This window comes from Sturnus vulgaris, chromosome 9 (assembly GCF_052056855.1).
Source record: "Sturnus vulgaris isolate bStuVul1 chromosome 9, bStuVul1.hap1, whole genome shotgun sequence".
NCBI lineage: Eukaryota > Metazoa > Chordata > Aves > Passeriformes > Sturnidae > Sturnus > Sturnus vulgaris.
In genome coordinates, this window is record NC_142251.1 from 267,250 (window position 1) to 287,719 (window position 20,470).

General features: G+C 47.0%; 2 protein-coding genes across 2 annotated transcripts in view; both read right to left on the reverse strand.

The window, feature by feature from the left end:
* TNNI3K (TNNI3 interacting kinase) overlaps window positions 1-18,505 on the reverse strand; it is a 34,591-nt gene extending 16,086 nt beyond the window's left edge. The window contains exons 1-9 of the mRNA XM_088169557.1: window positions 18,384-18,505; window positions 17,861-18,028; window positions 17,016-17,108; window positions 9,401-9,509; window positions 8,216-8,301; window positions 5,044-5,141; window positions 3,701-3,811; window positions 1,001-1,099; window positions 562-700 (exon numbers count right to left, since the gene is read on the reverse strand). Coding sequence (XP_088025683.1) covers window positions 562-700; window positions 1,001-1,099; window positions 3,701-3,811; window positions 5,044-5,141; window positions 8,216-8,301; window positions 9,401-9,509; window positions 17,016-17,108; window positions 17,861-18,028; window positions 18,384-18,453 — 973 coding nt within the window. The 5' untranslated portion in view covers window positions 18,454-18,505. The remainder of the gene's footprint in view (window positions 1-561; window positions 701-1,000; window positions 1,100-3,700; window positions 3,812-5,043; window positions 5,142-8,215; window positions 8,302-9,400; window positions 9,510-17,015; window positions 17,109-17,860; window positions 18,029-18,383) is intronic.
* On the reverse strand, window positions 14,343-17,776 carry FPGT (fucose-1-phosphate guanylyltransferase). Its single transcript, XM_014892551.2, has 2 exons — window positions 17,016-17,776; window positions 14,343-16,256 (listed from the first exon to the last, which is right to left on the reverse strand). Exon 2 carries the CDS (start codon window positions 16,171-16,173, stop codon window positions 14,833-14,835), a length of 1,341 nt encoding a protein of 446 aa, XP_014748037.2. The 5' UTR covers window positions 16,174-16,256; window positions 17,016-17,776; the 3' UTR covers window positions 14,343-14,832.
* Window positions 18,506-20,470: the final 1,965 nt, after the last annotated feature.

Sequence of the window (20,470 nt, forward strand, 5' to 3'; positions counted from 1 at the left end):
CACCATGCCCGAAGTGTGCTGGGACATTTTGTACCTGCCCAGCCCACCCAGCCCTCACACTGGCCCCTCAGACAGAAAATGGCCCACGGGGAGGAGTGGGAAGCTTGTGGAGCACAATAAATCATGTGCTCAAAAATCCCCTTTTCTGTGGAATTTTGACTTCCATATGAATTATTTTAAATTACTTGCTGCATAATTTTGAGTTAGACCCCTTTTCCCGTACCTCATTCACAAGTTCTCTGTGCATCTGAGTCCCTCTGACTGCAGCTCCCCCCTGCATGGCCCTGTGCTCCCTCCTGGATCAATGTCTCAAAAATGAGCCACCTCTCTATATTAATCTGTATTCTGTTTTCTGCTCCTGCTTTTCACCTCTAACTTATTGCTGAAAGCAGAGTAAACGTGAGATGACAAACCAGCACACTGAACCAAGGCAAACTCTCCAGCTGCTGTTTTGTTGTTTCAGTTTCAGATGACACAGAGACACAGGTACAAAGAGAATGTGTCAGGAAGCTAAGCTAGAAAACACGGTGTTAAAGATGATTTTTAAATCTCTTTTCTTACCATCAGCTTTGCTCCCCTCCTGCACCAAAAGCTTTGTGATGTTGAGGAAGCCTTTGGCAGCAGCCAGATGGAGAGGCCTGTCCCCAACTTCACCACTCGCATTCACATCAGCTCCAAACTTCAGCAGCAGCTGCGTTACCTGAATATTCCATCGGGGTAATTAAAACACCTCATGCAAATAAAACTTGGAGAAAACCAGATACATTATTGCATTGGGTAATACTATATGGGAACATCTCTGTAAAGTTAAAACAGGGAGAAGGGATCCAATAGAAAACTCATTTTTAAGTTCCACATCTATAAAAATATTACAATTCTCAAAAGCAAGTGCACATTTACTCTGAAAAACGTTCAGTGTGGTGGATGGACACCAGGCCTGAGTGACCAGTCAGTGCAAGGAAGGAACAGCCCCAAGGCAGGGCTGGGCCTGCCCCTCTACCTGCTCGTGGCCACAGTAGGCAGCGATGTGCAGGGGGGTGAAGAACACAGCATCCTGCACGTTCACAAAGGCCCCGTGCTGCAGCAGGATATCCACAGCCTGAAAGGAACCAACAGCACAAAAATTCAATGTACATTGGGTATATCACATAGACCCCGTGCTGCAGCAGGATATCCACAGCCTGAAAGGAACCAACAGCACAAAAATTCAATATACAGTGGGTATATCACATTCATATAGACCCTGTGCTGCAGCAGGATATCCACAGCCTGAAAGGAACCAACAGCACAAAAACTCAGAAACACTGGGTGTATACATATATTTGTGTGTATGTATATATGTGCTCAGTTGGTGAAACAGGACCTTGAAACCTCATGCCTCCAGTTTAAAAAAAGTCAAACAGTCCCAAACAAACGAGTTATAAATGTGCAGAGCTGAGTACAGCATGTAAAAGTGATTGGCTTACAGTACTTGAACTGAACACTGAATGTCAGTGATGCTTTGTAAATGAGCCTGAAAATCGGTGTGCCACTAAAAAAAACCTGATTTGTGAAGTAAGAGGCACAGCAATGGCTGTCTGGATTCTCAGAACAACCTTTAATTTTCTTTTAGCCATTGTGAACAAAGAGCTGTAAACATATCAGAGTTTTCAGAAGTGAAAAAGTCACACAAAATGAAAGACCCTTTTAAATTTAAATGTGTGAAGGTAAATCCTCCAACATGGAAAATTCCTTTGTATGTTAGAAGATAAGAGCTCTTTAGCTTCAATAAATAACCCTGAGTGTTTTCTTTCAAATTTCTATTTCTTTTGGCCCTTCAGGATGCCCATGTGTTTCTGGAAAGCTGTGAACTCTCAGGAAATGCCTTTCTGCACAGCTTATCCAAAATTTAGATTCATCTAGAAGCTTTCAAGGTGGAGCTTCAAGGTGAAAAATCTGTGTTGAGTGATGTGGCTGCATCCCTGATGATGAGCATTACACCAGATGGGTTTTGACACATTTTCCAGGCTGGAGCAATGGCAGCAGTTCCTGCTGCCTTGTGATCTCCTGATAAATAGAATTTTGTGTGCTGCACTAAGCAAACTCCACTCAAGTGTAAATGATGACAGGGGTACAGAGACAGCCTTGATAGTCTCTCAGACAAGATATCTTTCTAGGAAAGAAAAAAGGAGTGTTAGAAAGCACTGGAAACTGTCATAGGCATCACAAGTAGGAGGCTGTGCTGGAGGGATGTGCAAGGATAGAAATACTTCAGAAATAAGGAGGGAAAAAAAAGAGTTTTATCCTCAGGAGACAGGCAGTGAGTGAAGGTGAAGGGGACATTCCTGAGCTGCAGGGAAAGCAGCTGGTCAGATCTGGGCTGGTGAAATTTGGGCTGGTCAAAGGTGGGCTGGTCAAAGGCAGCAGCAGCATCCCCGTGGGGCTCACACCAGCACAGCCTGGAGCTAATTCTTCCCTTCTCCTTGTACAGCCAAATGGCATTGCAAAACAACACTTTAACAACTTGTACAACAGCCTCACTTAGGAATTTTTCCTAAAATTATCTTACAAAAGGTTTATTCAGAAGTGTTTTGAACACTCAAGTCAACGATGTTCACTTCAAAAACAATTAAATAAGCCACTCTGAAGGTTAGAAGGAGACACCAAAAAAACCCTATGAGACAGATATAAGGACTTTGTGTTTTGGAAAAGAGCAAGGGATAAAAACCTCATCCTTATAAGGGGAGATTGAAAAAATTATTCCATGTTTCCATGAATATTAATGAAATTGTGGACAAAACAAGCTACTTTGTCTTGCAGAGGAACTTCAAAGCTGACTGAAAATTTCACAGCTATGTAAAGAAGGATAGCAAATAAATCCTTGGACTAAAATTCCTTGGTTCCCAGAGCAGCAGCAGAATCAAGTGAGTTATATAGAGTCCCACTCCATTGATGGAGATGCTTGTGATACAGAGCTGATCCTTCTCCCAGGGAAGAAATAAGAACTACCAGCAGTTCATTTCTTATGGAGTTAACAGACCCATCCTTGTTGGGCTGTGAGCACCCTAACCTCCCATAGCCCCAGCAGGAGCTCAATAACAATATTGTAATTATAATTAGATATTATAATAGTGGGAGCAGTAGCAGGTCTGCCTTTGGCATTTAGCAAAAGGCCCAGATGTTTTAGAAATCACCTGGAGCCCCAGAGTGCTCAGAGAAAACCTCTTTGCACTGTGCACAGAGGAGACATTAAATGCCTGAGAATGAGAGCATCCCAGTCAGGGCTCAGGTTAACAGCTCCACCATCATTCTGCACAGAACCACGGGAATCAAACAATCACCAAGGCTGGGAAAGATCTCCAAGATCTATCAAACCCAACCTTTGATCTGTGTCCTCTGTGCATGTTTGTCCAGTGTAAAAATACATGCACAGATGTGATCTTCCCGAAATGCAGAAAAAAATGAAATAAAATCCAGCTGTCCACAGCCAGTTCTAAGGCTGTTTGGAAGGAGATCAGATCAGATCCGATCCGAGCAGATCAGATCCGATCAGATCCGATCAGATCCGATCAGAGCAGATCAGATCCGATCAGATCAGATCCGAGCAGAGCAGAGCAGATCCGATCAGAGCAGATCAGATCCGATCAGATCAGATCAGAGCAGAGCAGAGCAGAGCGCCCGTGCCCGCTCTCACCCCTGCGCCCCCCGCAGCCACACGTACCTGCTGGTGGCCGGCCATGGAGGCGACGTGCAGGGCGGTCAGAGCCCCGTAGCCAACCTGCTGGATGTCAGCGCCACCGTGCAGCAGCGCCGTCAGCAGCTCTGCCTGGCCCTGGGGACAGAGCCGGCCGTGAGCCATCAATGGGACAGGGCCACACATCAATGGGACAGGGCCACACATCAATGGGACAGGGCCACACATCAATGGGACAGGGTCACACATCAATGGGACAGGGCCACACATCAATGGGACAGGGCCACACATCAATAGGACAGGGCCACACATCAATGGGACAGGGTCACACCCATCAGTGGGACAGGGTCACACATCGGTGGGACAGGGTCACACATCAATGGGACAGGGTCACCCATCAATGGGACAGGGTCACACATCAATGGGACAGGGTCACCCATCAATGGGACAGGGTCACCCATCAATGGGACAGGGCCACACATCAATGGGACAGGGCCACACATCAATGGGACAGGGTCACACATCAATGGGACAGGGCCACACATCGGTGGGACAGGGTCACACATCGGTGGGACAGGGTCACCCATCAATGGGACAGGGTCACCCATCAATGGGACAGGGCCACACATCAATGGGACAGGGTCACACATCAATGGGACAGGGTCACCCATCAATGGGACAGGGTCACCCATCAATGGGACAGGGTCACCCATCAATGGGACAGGGCCACACATCAATGGGACAGGGTCACCCATCAATGGGACAGGGTCACCCATCAATGGGACAGGGCCACACATCAATGGGACAGGGTCACACATCGGTGGGACAGGGTCACACATCGGTGGGACAGGGGCCACACGGGACAGGGGCCACACGGGACAGGGGTCACACCCATCAATGGGACAGAGATCACACACATCCCTGGCCCAGGGCTCCCATGGCCCAGGGCTCCCAGCCGAGGGCAGCAGCCCAGCCTTGGCTCTCTGGCTGTGACACCCAGAGGGACCGGGTGGGACCAGTGCCAGGAGAGGCTGGGCGAGGCTGCCCCGGGCACCAGGGGTTTCCTTTGCCACACTGAAGCCTGGATGTCAAAAAAGGCTCTATCCTGATTTTCTGGTGGCACTGGACAGCTCCTGTATCTTGAATTGCACTGGGTGCCTCCATCAGTAATTCCAAAGCAGTATCCTGGAGGACACTGCAAAAGCTGATTCCTGTGCACGGGCTCTTGATGGGGCATTTTCCTATGCACCATAAGTGTGAAATGTAGATTTTCACCAGGAATAATGACTAGAGAGCTCATCTGGACAGTTCAGACAAATCAGTGGCTCAGTTCTGATTTCCTGGCATCAATTCTGTTTCGAATAATTTACCTTATAAGCTGCCAAGTGCAGAGCTGTAAATCCATTTCTCGTTAGTCTGGATGGGCGCAGCCCTTTCAACATGAGAGTTCTGATGTGTGATTTGTTGCCTTTAGAGAGAAGAGTGGAAAAAAGTCAGTTACAGGAAAGAACATGCAGACGGGGTAAGAAGCTCCTGTGTGTGTTTGAAAGCAGAGAAATCGACTGCTGACCTGAGGCAAGTAATCAAATGCATCTTGTGAAACTTTGAAATGGTGAGGCTGATGGAAATACCTCCTTGGCCGGGACAGCTGTGGCCACAGAGCAGCTCCCTGTTCACAGCTCACAGCTCACAGCTCCCTGTTCACAGCTCCCTGTTCACAGCTCCCTGTTCACTGTTCACAGCTCACAGCTGACTGTTCACAGCTCACAGCTCCCTGTTCACAGCTCCCTGTTCACAGCTCACAGCTCCCTGTTCACAGCTCACAGCTCACTGTTCACTGCTCACAGCTCACTGTTCACAGCTCACTGTTCACAGCTCACTGTTCACAGCTCACAGCTGACTGTTCACAGCTCACAGCTCACTGTTCACTGCTCACAGCTGACTGTTCACAGCTCCCTGTTCACAGCTCCCTGTTCACAGCTCACAGCTCCCTGTTCACAGCTCACAGCTCCCTGTTCACTGCTCACAGCTCACTGTTCACAGCTCACTGTTCACAGCTCACTGTTCACAGCTCACAGCTCACAGCTCCCTGCTCACAGCTCCCTGTTCACAGCTCACAGCTCACTGTTCACTGCTCACAGCTCACTGTTCACTGCTCACAGCTCCCTGTTCACTGCTCACAGCTGACTGTTCACAGCTCCCTGTTCACAGCTCACAGCTCCCTGCTCACAGCTCACAGCTGACTGTTCACAGCTCCCTGTTCACTGCTCACAGCTCCCTGTTCACAGCTCACTGCTCACACTTTAGTGAGGATTTGGGAAGGGTGGCTGAGCTTCTGGAGAAGCAAACTCCTCCTGTAACATCCAGGCCGTGCTGCAGAGAGCTCCAGGAAGCAGAAGATGCTTCTGGAACCTCTGGCTCCTCATTCTCGGAGCTCTTTGCCATCTCAGAACTGGAGCACTGCTCTCCCTGCATGGGCATCCTCACCAGGATGGGATTTTGGGGAGTGCTCCTGTGGTCCAGGTCCATTAATGTGGTCCAGGAACGTGGCTTCGCTCTGGCCTTTTTGATGCACAGTGAATAAATACATAAATGCAATCAATTCCTCTGTTTTCTGAACACTTGTGACAGTAACCAAGGACAGGGTCAGACCTTGCAGCTCTTTGCTCTCCTCCAATGCTCGCAAACTGATAATTAGTGTGCTCGCAAACTGATAATTAGTGTGCTCACAAACTGATAATTAGTGTGCTCACAAACTGATAATTAGTGTGTGTTTTCTTAAGCCTCCTCTCAGCTACCCCGGGTGCTCTGATGTTCTCATGCCACCTTTGGATCTTGCACTCGGAAATAACAAGATCCACTCATTGTTCAGCAGGGCACTGTGGAGCCAGAAACGCTCTGTGATGAGCTTGGATTAGGGAATGCATACAGAAGCAATTTTAATATTAATACATTGTTACACTAATGAAAACGTTTATGTGTTTAAGGCCTTTTGGCCTTTTAAAAGGTAACATGAATATATGAATATGAATATTTAAACTGTAAATATGAACAAAGGCATTAGTACCATAGTAAACAAATATTAAAATAGCTATAATCCCATAAGTTAAAAAAAAAAAACCTTCTATCCCCCCCCCAAAAAAACCTCCCTGTTTTCAAATATAAAAAACCCTTTTGTTTAAATTGTTATAATCCTTAAAGTGTACCCCATAAGTTAATATAGTCCTCAGTAACAGTTGTAAAAAAACTACTAGTAAAAAAAATTTAAAAATTACATAATAATCAAATTTCCATTCTCCCAAAGGACTAATCACTAAAACATCGAGGCCACAAAAAACCCCTATTTCTTGTATAAAAATCTCCATAAACTAAAAAGAAAGTCTCCACTTCCAATTAAATTAATAAAAGACTATTTTAGAAATAGTAAACTAACGAAATTGTTTCTAAACGTGGTTGGTGCGAAAAAGAAAAAGAAGTTGTAGAGGAAAAGAAAAATCTTAAAATTTTATTCTGATTCTTATTATTTTTCCTTGTAGTTTCTAATAATAAAAGTTTTCTTTGTGCCCTTTAACGTTTAAGCCTATTTCGTCTTCCTCCTAATCCTATCTCACAACAAAAAACCAAATAAATAATTCCAGTAAGTTCACTAAATAAGTAGTATAATACAATAAATAATATAATAAAAGGAAATAATTCCAGTAAGTACACGAAATAAGTAATATAATAAATAAATATAAAAAATAAATAATTTCAGTAAGTACACTAAATAAGTAATAAATAATACAATAAAAGTAAATAATTCCAGTAACTACACTAAATAAGTAATATAATAAATAAATAATAAAAGGAAATCACTCGAGTTAGCACACTAAATAAGTAATAAATAATATAATAAAAGGAAATCATTCGAGTAAGCACACCAAATAAGTAATATAATAAATAATAAAAGGAAATCATTCGAGTAAGCACACTAAATAAGTAATAAATAAATAAATAATAAAAGGAAATCATTCGAATAAGCACACTAAATAAGTAATAAATTAATAAATAATAAAAGGAAATCATTCGAATAAGCACACTAAATAAGTAATAAATAAAAAAAATAAATAATAAAAGGAAATCACTCGAGTTAGAACACTAAATAAGTAATAAATAAATAAATAATAAAAGGTAATCACTCGAGTAAGCACACCAAATAAGTAATAAATAAATAAATAATAAAAGGAAATCACTCGAGTTAGAACACTAAATAAGTAATAAATAAATAAATAACAAAGGGAAATCACTCGAGTTATCACACCAAATAAGTAATAAATAATAAAATAAAGGGAAATCACTCGGGTTATCACACCAAATAAGTAATAAATAATAAAATAAAGGGAAATCACTCGAGTTAGCACACCAACTAAGTAATAAATAATAGAATAAAGGGAAATCACTCGGGCTAGCCCAGCAGCAGGTTAGGCAGGGTACCCGCAGCATCCCTTAGTGCGTTAATGGGGAAACGCCGCGTTGGGAGCCGCAGGTGAGGCCGGCACGAACCCCCGCAGAGGCAGCACAGGTGCAGCAGCGAGAGCCCGCTGTGCGTGCGGAAATTCAGGTTCACTCTGCAGAACGCTTCCTCCGAGCTGCAAAGGGAAACCCCCCACGCAAAAGGAATTAATTCGCTCTCGGGCACCTCCCGCACCTCCCTCCCTGCACAGCCCGGGGGACACATCCCAGACAGAAACCACGGAAATCCTCCAGGCTGCCTCTGTGCCCAGATCACAGCCTGGAAATGCAGAAACGCTTCACTGCTACGGGGTCGGGTGAAGATTTATTGCTTCCTGAGAAACCCTTATGCAATCACAGTCTATGCATTCTAAATTTATCTAAACTAGGGGAAATAAGAGGAAAGACTCTTTAAAAATATAAACAATCCATACAAACTCAGCCTCATTATTATTAATGCAATAATAACGAAGAAGTATTTTTAAAACGCGTGTATTGATTTTTAAATGGCGAGTAGGACACACACAGAGCAGGGCCCATCTTGCTCAACGAAAGGAATAACCAGGAAAATCCCACCAAAAAGTGAGTTTATACTGCCCAGATGAGATCAGGGGGACAGTGATCACTGTGCTTGCTCACAGGTGTTAAACGAGACAATACTTGGACATTCCAGCTCCCGTCCTGAGCCCTGTGGGTTTCCTTCTGCACAGGCTGATTTGTTACTGATCCATCAAACACTCGAAGTGGTTCCATTTATTGGAAACAAACTACACCTACAGTTAATATTTCTTTGGAGAATCTCGATTTTGGCTGCCCACAGAAGTTTGGGATTTCCCGTCCAGTATCAGCGCACCCTGATTGGATTTGTGTAACTATGAACCCGCCCTGAGGGAGGAGCAGCCATTTAACACATTTAACAAGGTTACAATTAAAAAAAACCCCAACGTTTCGATTGTTTCCTCAGCTCATTTGCAGTCTGAGAGCTGGGTGCTGCTGCACCCGAGCTCTGCAGGTACAAAAGGACAGGTGTTGGTTGTGAAATATTGGCATTAATCAGCAGCAGCCACTAATTCTGGAGTCTGCTCTGCCCAGCACGGTGATGATGAATTCCCAAAAATAGACAGGAGGAACAGGCATTCCATACCTGAGAAACTGTCCATGCAGAACACCTGGAACTGGAAACACTGATAGCAAAGAGCCATTGGAAAGAAATAAAAACCACTCTCAGTGTTTTACCTGAAAACACGCTTTAGCTCTGCCAGCTCCTCTTCCTTGATCTGCAGGTCGTCCTCCAAGCGCTCTGTGACCGTGGCGTAGGATTCACTGACTTTCTTCTTCCATTCATCTGCAACAACAACTCCCAGCTGATAAAACACTTCAAAGCACAACGATCACCATGTTCCAGTCACAAAACACTTGGTTTTTAAACATCCAATTGTACAATTTTGTATATGTATCTATTAAAGTTTAAAATATTACAGCTATTAAATCGTTCCTGCTGAAGCCAATACAGAAATGTATTCAAGGATTTCAGAGGCAGTGAGTATGTATGAATCCCTACCAGAAATATTTTAATATTAAAAAAATATTCAAGAGAAAACTGAAAGCTCAGGTTACCTTTGTTAGCTCTTTTTTTCCTCAACAGATACACAGCAGAAAAAGGTTGGAGATGTAAAGGTTTTTCTCACAAAGTATGAGCTCAATCAACATAGTATACAAGTTACTATGATTTTATATAATTGCCCAAACAAATTCAGTTTAGTAGCTTTTTTGGCTTGTCTTCTTTCACAGCCTGGATCTGGGTTAAGCCGAGAACAATACCTGAGCCTTGAACTCAAGAGTAAAGCAGGGATGAGTTATCTCCTGAAATACCATTTGCTCCTTGCCGATGGACGGATGGCACATCGCCTGTAAAAAAGTGACATTAGTTACCCGTGCAGGTCTGGGTTGGTCTGGATTTATAATTCCCCATTTTTCCAATGTATCTTCTTTGTTTCAGCAAAGTTCTTGCAGTAATATGAGCCTCTGTTCAGGGGCAGTGACAGTGCTGCTGAAAAATACTTGTGATAGTCTCTGGCTAAAAATAAACTCTGTGCCAACAGGAATGTCATGCAACAATGGCCTGTGCTGGACACTGGGCTGAAATCACAGGAGCAGCCCCTGAGCTCACTGAAAAACTGAGCTGAAATCACAGGAACATACACTGAGCTCACTGAAAAACTGAGCTGAAATCACAGGAACATACACTGAGCTCACTGAAAAACTGAGCTGAAATCACAGGAACAGTCCCTGAGCTCACTGAAAAACTGGGCTGAAATCACAGGAACAGCCCCTGAGCTCCAGTCACAGGAGCAGTCACTCACCTTGCTGAAAATGCTGCTGCTCGTTCCCAACCAACACCTGCCTTCATCTCCTGAACGCTCCAGCACTGGGAGGTGCTGACCCGGCAGCGAGCTGCTGGTCTGGGAGAGAAAAGGGAATTTAGGAGCTGAGTCCCGGCTGCTCTGTGAGGATCCACAAAATGTGCAGAGGGTCCCCAAGAGTGCAGGGGAGCCCCAGGGAGTGCAGAGGGTCCCCAGCTCAGAGGCCAGGGGTGGTGGCAGCTCACAGCCCATGACACGGGTGTGGCACTGGCAGCACCTGGGTATGGCACTCAGGAAGGGCAATATATAATTCAAAGTGAAATGCAAATACACGCACACAAATATTTATATTTATGTATTGAAAGTGTGGTGATTGACCTTGGCAGCTGTTCTGTGTGAGTTCTCATCCCAGTGAAGGATTTCAGACATGTTAATAGAACACACATCCCTAAACCTCCTGCACACTGCATCCCACTGCAACAACCTCGCTGCCCTGACAGCTCCTGGCACTGCAGCCTGTCCCTTCATTTGCAGAAATTCACATACAAATCCAAGGATCTATTTCACAAGAGTTTGAACTGCTGTGACAATGCATCCTGAGATACTTGACCAAGGATTCTCAGAAAAGCACCAGCCTGGGAACTGATTCCCACATCCAGTCAGCACACAACCGTGAGAGCTGAGCTTTTGAATGCCCTTCCCAGGAGGGTTTACAGGAGTAAGTCTTTTGAAATTATCTTTATTTCAAATTAATCAGAACATATCCACAATTAACATATATCCACATTTATAATTTACTTGAAGAAGCTCTAAGTTGTTCCTATAAACTTCAGTGCCATTCTGGTGACATTCAGATGTGTCCCAGGAAATGAAGAGGGTGCTAAAAGAAAAGAGGTGTTTTCAAGAGGAAAGCAGAGGAGCTCTGTGGCCCTTGGAAGGGAGTTTGCAGTGTTTGCAGATGGACAGAGTGCACACAGCACTGTGCTGTTATTTTTGCTCTCACATCTGAGAGGCCTTTCCAAAGGGGGCTCAAGTGCAGAGAGTGAAACACGAAGCTCTGGCATCAGAGAAGAGCTCTGGGAACGAGGAGAGGCTGGAGCCTGTGAGCTGGAGCAAAACCAGCCTGCAAGGCACGAACATTGCTCTGCAGACCCAGCTGATCCTCCGAGCTCACTTCCTCTGTCAGCTCCCCAAATCCTTCGGGCACAGATCCCTCTCAGCTGCTCCTTTCTATTGCAGCCGCCTTCCCCTGTGCTCTTTGTTACGTGGCCAATCTCTCCGGCTGCAGTTTCCTGCACCAGGTCACTGAAAGAAGCCTCTCAGGTTTCAGCAGGGCTAAACCTCTGCTGATCACAGTGCCTGCTCAAGGCATTCAGGGAAATCACTGCCATCATGTTCATGATGAGCCCTATTATTGTATTACACAGCAAAACTAATTCAATAAAGAAAGCTGACATGAAAAAAATCATTAACAGCTCATCTTGAGATTGTACCAGCCCGAACTGCATTTCAGGACAGATGGAGCCAGGCAATGATCTAGAGGCCATCAAACATTGCAGCCCTCTGGGGATCAACCAAAACCAAACGCGAGGTTTCAGAGATGAGTCCCACCTGGCACCCTCATGGCTGCATCCCTCACTCAGACTGCAGGAAAACCACAGGATGCTGTCCTGGTACTGGAAACCAGCAACCCCCAAACCACTGACCTTGCTGTGAAGTTGCACAAGTTTCCCAGTTTCCTTGGGACACACTTATCCCAGCTGGCTGCATGAGAAAATTGTTGTCATCTACATTAACAGCAGACTGTGAAATACAAAGATTTACCTGGAGCTGTAAATGCAATACAGATAAAATACATACACGGAGTGAATACATCAGCCTTGCATTATGGTCTGGTCTGCAGGCTTTTTGGTTTTAAAACAGAGATACTCACACTGCAGCACGACCCTTGCTGTAAGGACTGCAATTTGTCATAGCCAAAAATGTACACACTTCATAAAAAGCTGCAGTACAGAGAATTGTAGGATCAAAGAAGCATTTGGACTGAAAAAAGCCCTCCCAGACCATCAAGTCCAACATTCCCCTGGCACTGCCAAGGCCACCACAAACCTCTGTCTCCAAGTGTCACATCCATGGCTTTCAAATCCCTCCATATGGGAAAATAATTAACATAGTTCTCTAAAAATAAAAGATATATTGTCACGTTCCTCATAACATTTTACATTAAACTTGATTGCAGTTTAAAAATGAAGAATGGCACATCACCATTGCCATACCTGTGGGGTAAATCCATTAAACCTGCTGGTGTTATCCAGGGTTAATACTGACTGAAATCTGCCTCTTAATTTGAGACACAAATGTTCAGAGTAAGAGGAAAGACTGAAAGCAGTGCAATGTTTCTTACCTGGTAAATCCATGCTTATTCCATTACTACAGATTGTTTTTTTTTATTAAAACCTTTGCCTCAAGATCTCACCTGGGGGCTAGCTGTGCTAGTCCATGGCTACCACCAGGATGGCACTCCTGGATTTTTGTCTTTGAATTCACACTGCTCCCTAAGGCACAGCAGCTGCTGCTGGCCCAACCCACCACAACCTTTCCCACAAATACTTATGTGCCAGGAACAAACCCACTTCCTACTATTATCCAGTTTGCTTCCACTAATGAAATCAGTACCTGGTACTCAGGGAATTCAGAACAATGCAATTGGAAGAGTTGAAGTGGATAACCATGTTAAAAGGATCATTTCCCTGCCACCAAACACTCAGAGAACTCACCTGGCAGCACAGCAACCCTCAGCAAAGTCTGTGCCAAACAAAGTCTGTGCCCAGCTCGACATGCAAAGTCTGTGTCAAACATGCTGCTCCTAAAATCTTTGTGTAACAGCAGATGAATAAATTATGCCAACAGGATGATACAAAAATGACAACTCCATGCTCTATGACTACCTCCACTTTGTGACTTAAAGCATTTATCTGACTTGAGTGTTCCCAAACCTACTGCTGCCATTGTTTAACATTTCATACAGACTTTAAGACCCACCAATATTTATTTACTGACTTTTAGACCCTCTATTTGCTCAGAAATTTTTATTCCTTTGAAGTCAACCCCAGCAATTCCCAACCTCCATGTTTATCTTCTTTGTATTTCTTCTTGGAAGGTTTATTAATGAAGAGCAAAACCCAGTGCAGGTTAAAGCAGGGTGGGGAATGCTCAGGGGATGTTACTCTGCTGCCTCGTAGGTGGAATAACAAAGGTGCCATCTGGGATTTCAGTCAGCAGGGACACAAACATTGTCATCATGAGACACTAAATAAAACATGAAAACCCACAGAGACATTCAAGAGGAAAAGATGCACCATGTTTACAGCCAAATCACACTGATATACTGCACAGCATACTCCTAAAACCAGCAGATTTGTCTGTCTGGAGCTGGACCTTGGGCATCTAAACTGGAAGCAGGAGGACTTGAATATTAACTTTATTTGCAGAAGGGGGAGAAGGGGCAGAGTTTCTCTGAGGATACAAATTGTGGTGCCACTCACAACAAACCTCTCTGGGTTTTGCTCTGCTCAGGACAGCAAGGACTGCAACGTTCAGTTTGGAGAAACACAAAATGCTGCTTTTTGCATGGCACACATCACTCACTCCGTTTGATTCTCCATCACACTGCCAGCCTCCAACAACTACTGCTAAAAAAATAAACCAGTATGTCTTGTGGCAGGTGCTGACCCCAGTACTGAGTCACAAGGAGAAGAATAATCTCTCATGCTAATCTTTTGTCCTCTGGCAAAAAACAGGAAGGGACAAAAAAGTTACAAAACAAAAGAGAAAAATTTATTAATGCCTAAGACAACATGTCTTGAATTAAAAACACTTTTAATCATTTTACCTCTACCTAACTGAGACTGTATTGCAAAATGGCAGCATGAAAATAGAGAAACATAAACTGTATTATTTCCTGTTGCTGGAACCAATATTCTACCCTTTATAAGCTTTTAAAGCAGTTTTCAGCCAAATAGACAATTAATTTTTTCTGTATCATATCCCAATTGACAAAGACTACAAGACATAAGATGCAACCCACAAAAAGTCACCAGTGTTTTCAGATCTGAAATATTTCCCTACTTCAATCAAAAGAACAGTTTATCTGCATTTGCTGCTTTATTAATGATACTCAATTTCTTAATTTCTACTTCAATGAGATCAGAGAAAAGATCTGTGTACTTTTCCCTTAGGATTCTTACAAGCTGGGAAGTAAACAATCATCCACAAATGAAAAGAGGAGATTTGTTCAAGTACTGTTCATTCTTTTTGTCTTTGTAGGCAGATTTCATCATAAATTTGCTTCCTAAACTTCAGCATGTCTTCCACATCTTTGTAGGTGAGCATTTCTTCAACAGACAAAAGCTGAAAGCCACTCAGTTTGAAAGGTGACTTGTGCAGCACAGAATTCAGCATGTTCAGTGACATCCTAACTGATTGACTCAGAGTAGAACAGACAGGGAAAATCCTCGCAGTCCACAGCCCCAGACGTGTGTCCTCACTGGAGAAGAGCTGGTCTGAGGCCTCTACACTCCACAGGTCAAGGCATTCTGGTAAGCTGGCCCCAAAAAACTGGAGGGAGTGGATATCTGACAACAACTTCACACTCTTCTTCAAGTCGTCACCTACACCGAACACCATGGTGCCATACTTCACCTGAGCAGCGATTTTCACACTCACTGAACTCAGGAAGCAGCCTGAGGGTATGTCTACACTGAAATCCAGGCACGACCCACTAACAATGCAGCCTGTCCCCACGGAGACCCCAGGCCCAATTCTGCAGTACTCAATGACAGAGCCAGGCCCTACCACACAGCCGGGCTCGAGGATGCTCTGCATGATGCTCAGCTGCTCCGAGCTCGTGGCTGTGCCAGGGAGGATGCTAAAAGCCACGGGCTGCAAGCCCAGCTCAAATCTCAGTTTGCTCTGAGCAGTGAAATGCAGCAGATACTCCTGAGCAGTCCCGAGGTGGTAGAACTGGGAGTTGCTGAGGACGATGACGTTGAGGGCAGTGCCCTGCAGGAGGGAGTACAGCTGCTGCCTCACTGCCACCAGCCCCGAGCCCTCCCTGCAGACATTGCTGGTGTTCTCGGTGTAATCTGGAGTGGCTCCAGGCCCCAGGGCCTGCAGGAAGTCACCATATGCATCTATTTCACAGCAGAGAGTGCCCAGCTGCTTGTAGAACAGCAGCAGCTGCCTGGCAGTGCCGTGGTCCATGTAGAACACGCTGTCGGTGTACACACACTCCGAGCCCCCAGGGCTCCCAGGGCAGCTGAGCTGGGGGAGATCCCCCCTCACACACACTGCACCACTCTGCTGCATGGTCTCCACGTCAGGCTTGTGCAGGAAACGATAGCATGATCCATACTGCAGCCCCCCCTTTCCCGAAAAGCTGTTTGGGTCCAACACAAACACGCCGTGCGTGGTCCCCACTGCCAGGTCTGACGGGTGAGCCAAGGCAGTGAAGCCGGGTTTATCAAAGGTGATGGCTTCTGTCACTGCAGTGCTGTACAGCTCGATGTCATCCGAGCACGTGACGAGGACTCCTGGCCTCATGTGGCGAGGGAAGTCGATGTACATGGCCAGTTTGAGCTCCAGCATCTGGTACAGGGGCTGGCCCAAGGGCAGCGCTGTGAAGATCTTGCCCAGGGCACTGGCATTCGGCAAACGCTGGCTGTAACCACCTGGCAAAAAACTCTCAGTTACACAGACACACTGCATAGAGGTGAGCAAAAACCCACACCCAGGCAGCTATTTCACAGGTACACAAAAGCATTAAAAACCTCTTGGCCTGGGCATACACCAAGTCCCAGAGCAGATCTGACCTTGTATACAAAACCCAGCCTGCCCTATACAGCTCCTATTAAAACTGTGGTTGATTGTGTCACCTTTCTGTCTCAGAGCTATCTGTCACTGAAGTGACAGTAGCAAACAATACCTGCCTTTTGGTTGGGAGGAGAACCCCCACATTCCCAATGGGAATTTTAAGCCAGAGATGAGTCAAAAAGGCAGTGGTTCGGTCACAACACTTGATTTCTTTCTCCTCTGCAGAACTGATGTTCTTCCACATCTGGAAGGGGCCTGACTCAGTGGATAGGAAGGGGAATATTCAGCCTGCCCAGAGGTAAGAGGAGCCCAAGCCCTGAGAAAGGGTTGTGTTCTTTACACGGATGTTTCAAGGCAGAAACTCAAATCCCACCTGTGAATCACATCTTTCTCACTGACTGAGCAACTTTAGTGCTGAAAGAAATGCTGAAGTGACAATAACATCTTGCAAGCACCAACCTAATTGCAAACGATCAGAAACATGGGTTACTTTTCTCAAGGAACTCCAGTTTTAGAACTCCAGTTCCTCTGCCATTTTATTATTTTGAGGAAGAAAAAAAAAAAAAAAAGAAAGAAAAGGTATCATTTTAGAGCAAAATACATAAAACTGAATTTACCAGAATGGATTAGCAGCACAGTGAAGGAAGTCCACTGATCACCATACTGCTCTTCCAAGCACCGAAGAGCATGAAGAGTTGATCCACCATTTCCTAAAGAAAAAGAGTTTTAGTTTCTGTGAGAAGAGCTCCAGCAATACCTGTTCTGACAGGTGAGCTGTACTGGTGCCCATCCAGAGATGGGATAGTCTTTCTACTGTATCATGGCTGATAAGATCACACACAGAAGCTGATTCCAGTCCCTCTGGAAGTGTGTGCTCTCTGAGGGGATGGCATCCTGAGCAGAGAGCTCCAGGGAAAACTCTGATTATCCCTCCCAGGCACCTCTGCACAGCCTCACCATTTGAAGCATTTAATCAATTAAACAGGCCATACCTCAGCCACAAAAACCAGCTCCTGGAAGAAACAAGTCACGTAAAAGCCTAATAATGGATTCAAGGCAGTGCTCAGAAATACTTCTGACATTTACAGTACAGAAATAAGGAAGATTTGGGATCTGAGGAAATGGTTGGGGATATTTTATGTGCTCCTACTAAAACTGCCAGATTCCTGAGAATTAGCCACTGCAGATTACTCTGCACTGCAGAGAATACTGAGATTACTTACTCTGTACATCAAAGCAAACAGGAATTAAGAATTACAGGATGGTATTATGAGCAGTTTTACATCACCATTGGCTAGTGTACTAAAACATAATCAAACCGTTTAAATAACCAGGTGAAGGTAAGTGTGCGTAGTGCTATCCCACACCTCCAGGACACGCTCCGAGCCGAGCCCCGCTCCCGCAGGCACCGATCCCGGCCCGATCCCTGCCCCGCACTCACCGATCCCGATCCCGCACTCACCGATCCTGGGTCCCGGCGGGTCGGCGCACACCAGGTACCGCACACCGCCGGGCAGCTGCCCCCGCCGCAGCTTCTCCTGCAGCTGCTCCCGGAACGCGCTCGCCTGTTCCGCGTCCGCCGCCGTCAGCACCACCGCGTCCCACAGCTCGCCGGGCCGGGCGGCCGCGCCTGAGAGAACGGCCCCGCTCAGCCCCGGCCTGAGAGAACGGCCCCGGCTCAGCCCGGGCCTGAGAGAACGGCCCCGGCTCAGCCCGGGCCTGAGAGAGCGGCCCCGGCTCAGCCCCGGCCTGAGAGAACGGCCCCGGCTCAGCCCGGGCCTGAGAGAACGGCCCCGCTCAGCCCGGGCCTGAGAGAACGGCCCCGGCTCAGCCCCAGTCCCGCTCCCGCTCCCGCTCCCGCTCCCAGTCCCAGTCCAGCCCGCCCCGGCCCCGGCCCCGGCCTCAGTCCTAGTCCCAGCCCCAGCCCCAGCTCCAGCCCGGCCCGGTCCCGGTCCCATCCCCATCCCCAGTCCCGCCCGCCGCACCTCGCAGCGCCGCGAGCCGCTCCAGCCGCCGGGCCGTGTGCTCCCTCCGCGCCGCGCTGCGCTGCCCCATGGCCGCGGAGCGCCGGGCCCGGAAACCGCGGCGGGGCCGGGGCGGTGCGGAGCGATCGCGACCGCCCGGCCGGGCGGGGCTGGGAGCGGCTCTGCCGGGATGGGGGCGGGATTAGGGGCGGCTCTGCCGGGCTCCGGCCGGGGCTGGGGCGGATCTGCCGGGATGGGGGCGGGCACAGCTCGGGGGCAGCTCCGGGTCCCCGTCGGGGATGGTGACGGGTGCCCGGTGTCGGGTGCCCGGTGTGTAAATGCGGGGAGGAGCAGAGTCCGAATCGCAGCCGAACTGCCCTTGTCCCTCCTGCCCGCCCGGTGCCGCCTGCTGGGGCTTCTCTCGGCCGCACCCGCAGCGCTCGGAGCCGCGGAACCGAACCGAACTGAACCGAGCCGAGCCGAAGCGAAGCGAAGCGAAGCGAAGCAGCTCACTGCGCGCTGCTGGCCTGTCCTCCCCGTTAGCCACTGGCAGCACTCACCCCGCTGAAGGCTTTTCCAGCTGAAGGTTTTCCCCTCTGCCGTCCCTTGCCTCGGATATTGTGGGTTTTGATCTGCGGGTTCCGTTTGTGTTCAGAGTCTGGTGAGATTAAAGATACCAAGTGCAATCGGCGGGAATGAAAGAAGGCTTTGCCGTGATAAGATCTCATTATACACAAATCTTACAATAAAAAGTAGCTGTAAAAGCACAATAGGAGCTACTGAGGAAAAAAAAAAAAGGATTTATGAAGTTAAAAATAAAAGTAGGATAAATCCATAGTTTTTCGTGATCGTAAACTGCTGACAGAGAAGATGAAAGAAAAAAGGATAAATGCTTCAGTGCGCTCTGTCAGTGGAGGCTGTGATGCAGGGGATGCCAGTCCCGGCCAGAGCAATGCCCAGCACCAAGATCCGTTTGATCCTTCCCTGTGCCCTCCACTCGCCGCCCTAAGGACCGTGGCCTCTTCTGCTGGAGCCGCACCTCTGCTCTGCGCTACCGAGTGTCCAGTGCTCACAGCAGCGCTGCCCGGCAGTCCCGGCTTTCCCGGGACCTTTTCTCTGCTCAGAGCCCGGACTCCCCATCCCCTCGCCGGGCTGTGCAGGATCTCTGTCGTTCTGGTTCCGGGGAGCTGGACCAGCACCTCGGGATGTCCCCAGTCCACGGGCTGGCACCCCGCCTGTGCTGGGATCACACAGCCCCGAATCCTGGCTGCATTGGTCCCTGCAGCCCTGCCTCCACTCGCTGCTGCACTAGAGCAGTGCAGCAATAGAATAAACACCGCTGTTTGCTTCTAAACACGCTTATTCCACCAAATTCCATCAAACTGGGCGAGGAAGAGGTGTCCCTCACCTGCGCTGTGAGCAGCGGTGACCTGTGCTGCCAGTGGAGAGCCTGAGTCCCTCTGACACCCCAGATGGAAAATGCTCCAGCTCAGAATATTTATGGAAGTGCTGAGATTTGATGTCATTTTTGTAATCTAAGCTCTCACAGAGGCACAGTGAGAAACTACTTGTTCTCAGCAGTGATGGACCTGTAACACCAGACCTGCTGCTCAGCTTTGCCTGGCTTAAATGGCATCAAAAATAACTACTAAAGTAAAGTCTCTGATTTATCTGAGATTTCCTGTAATCCCACCCAGAACAGTAAATATCTGGTATTTCAAGGTGAATTAAATATGTTGGTAAATGCTGTGAATCTCTGTTCTCACTGGTCCTTTTTCTTAGAACTAGATTTTAAATTCTGCATAAAAATAGGAGGAAATGCCTACATGGTTCAGGTGGCAAAAATAAACAGGTGTGGTGCTGAGCTGTGCCCTGCAGGAAGAATTTCTTCACTGAAAGGGAGGTCAGGCCTTGGCAGGGGCTGCCAGGGAGGTGTGGAGTGCCCATCCCTGGAGGTGACACTGAGTGCTCTGGGCTGGGGACACGGTGGGGATGGGGCACAGGATGGACCTGGGGATCCTGGAGGTGTTTTCCTGTGGTTACTGAGCTGGAGAGAGAGCAATGACTGTAACACACACAGACCTCCTTAGAGAAAAGAAGGCATTTAC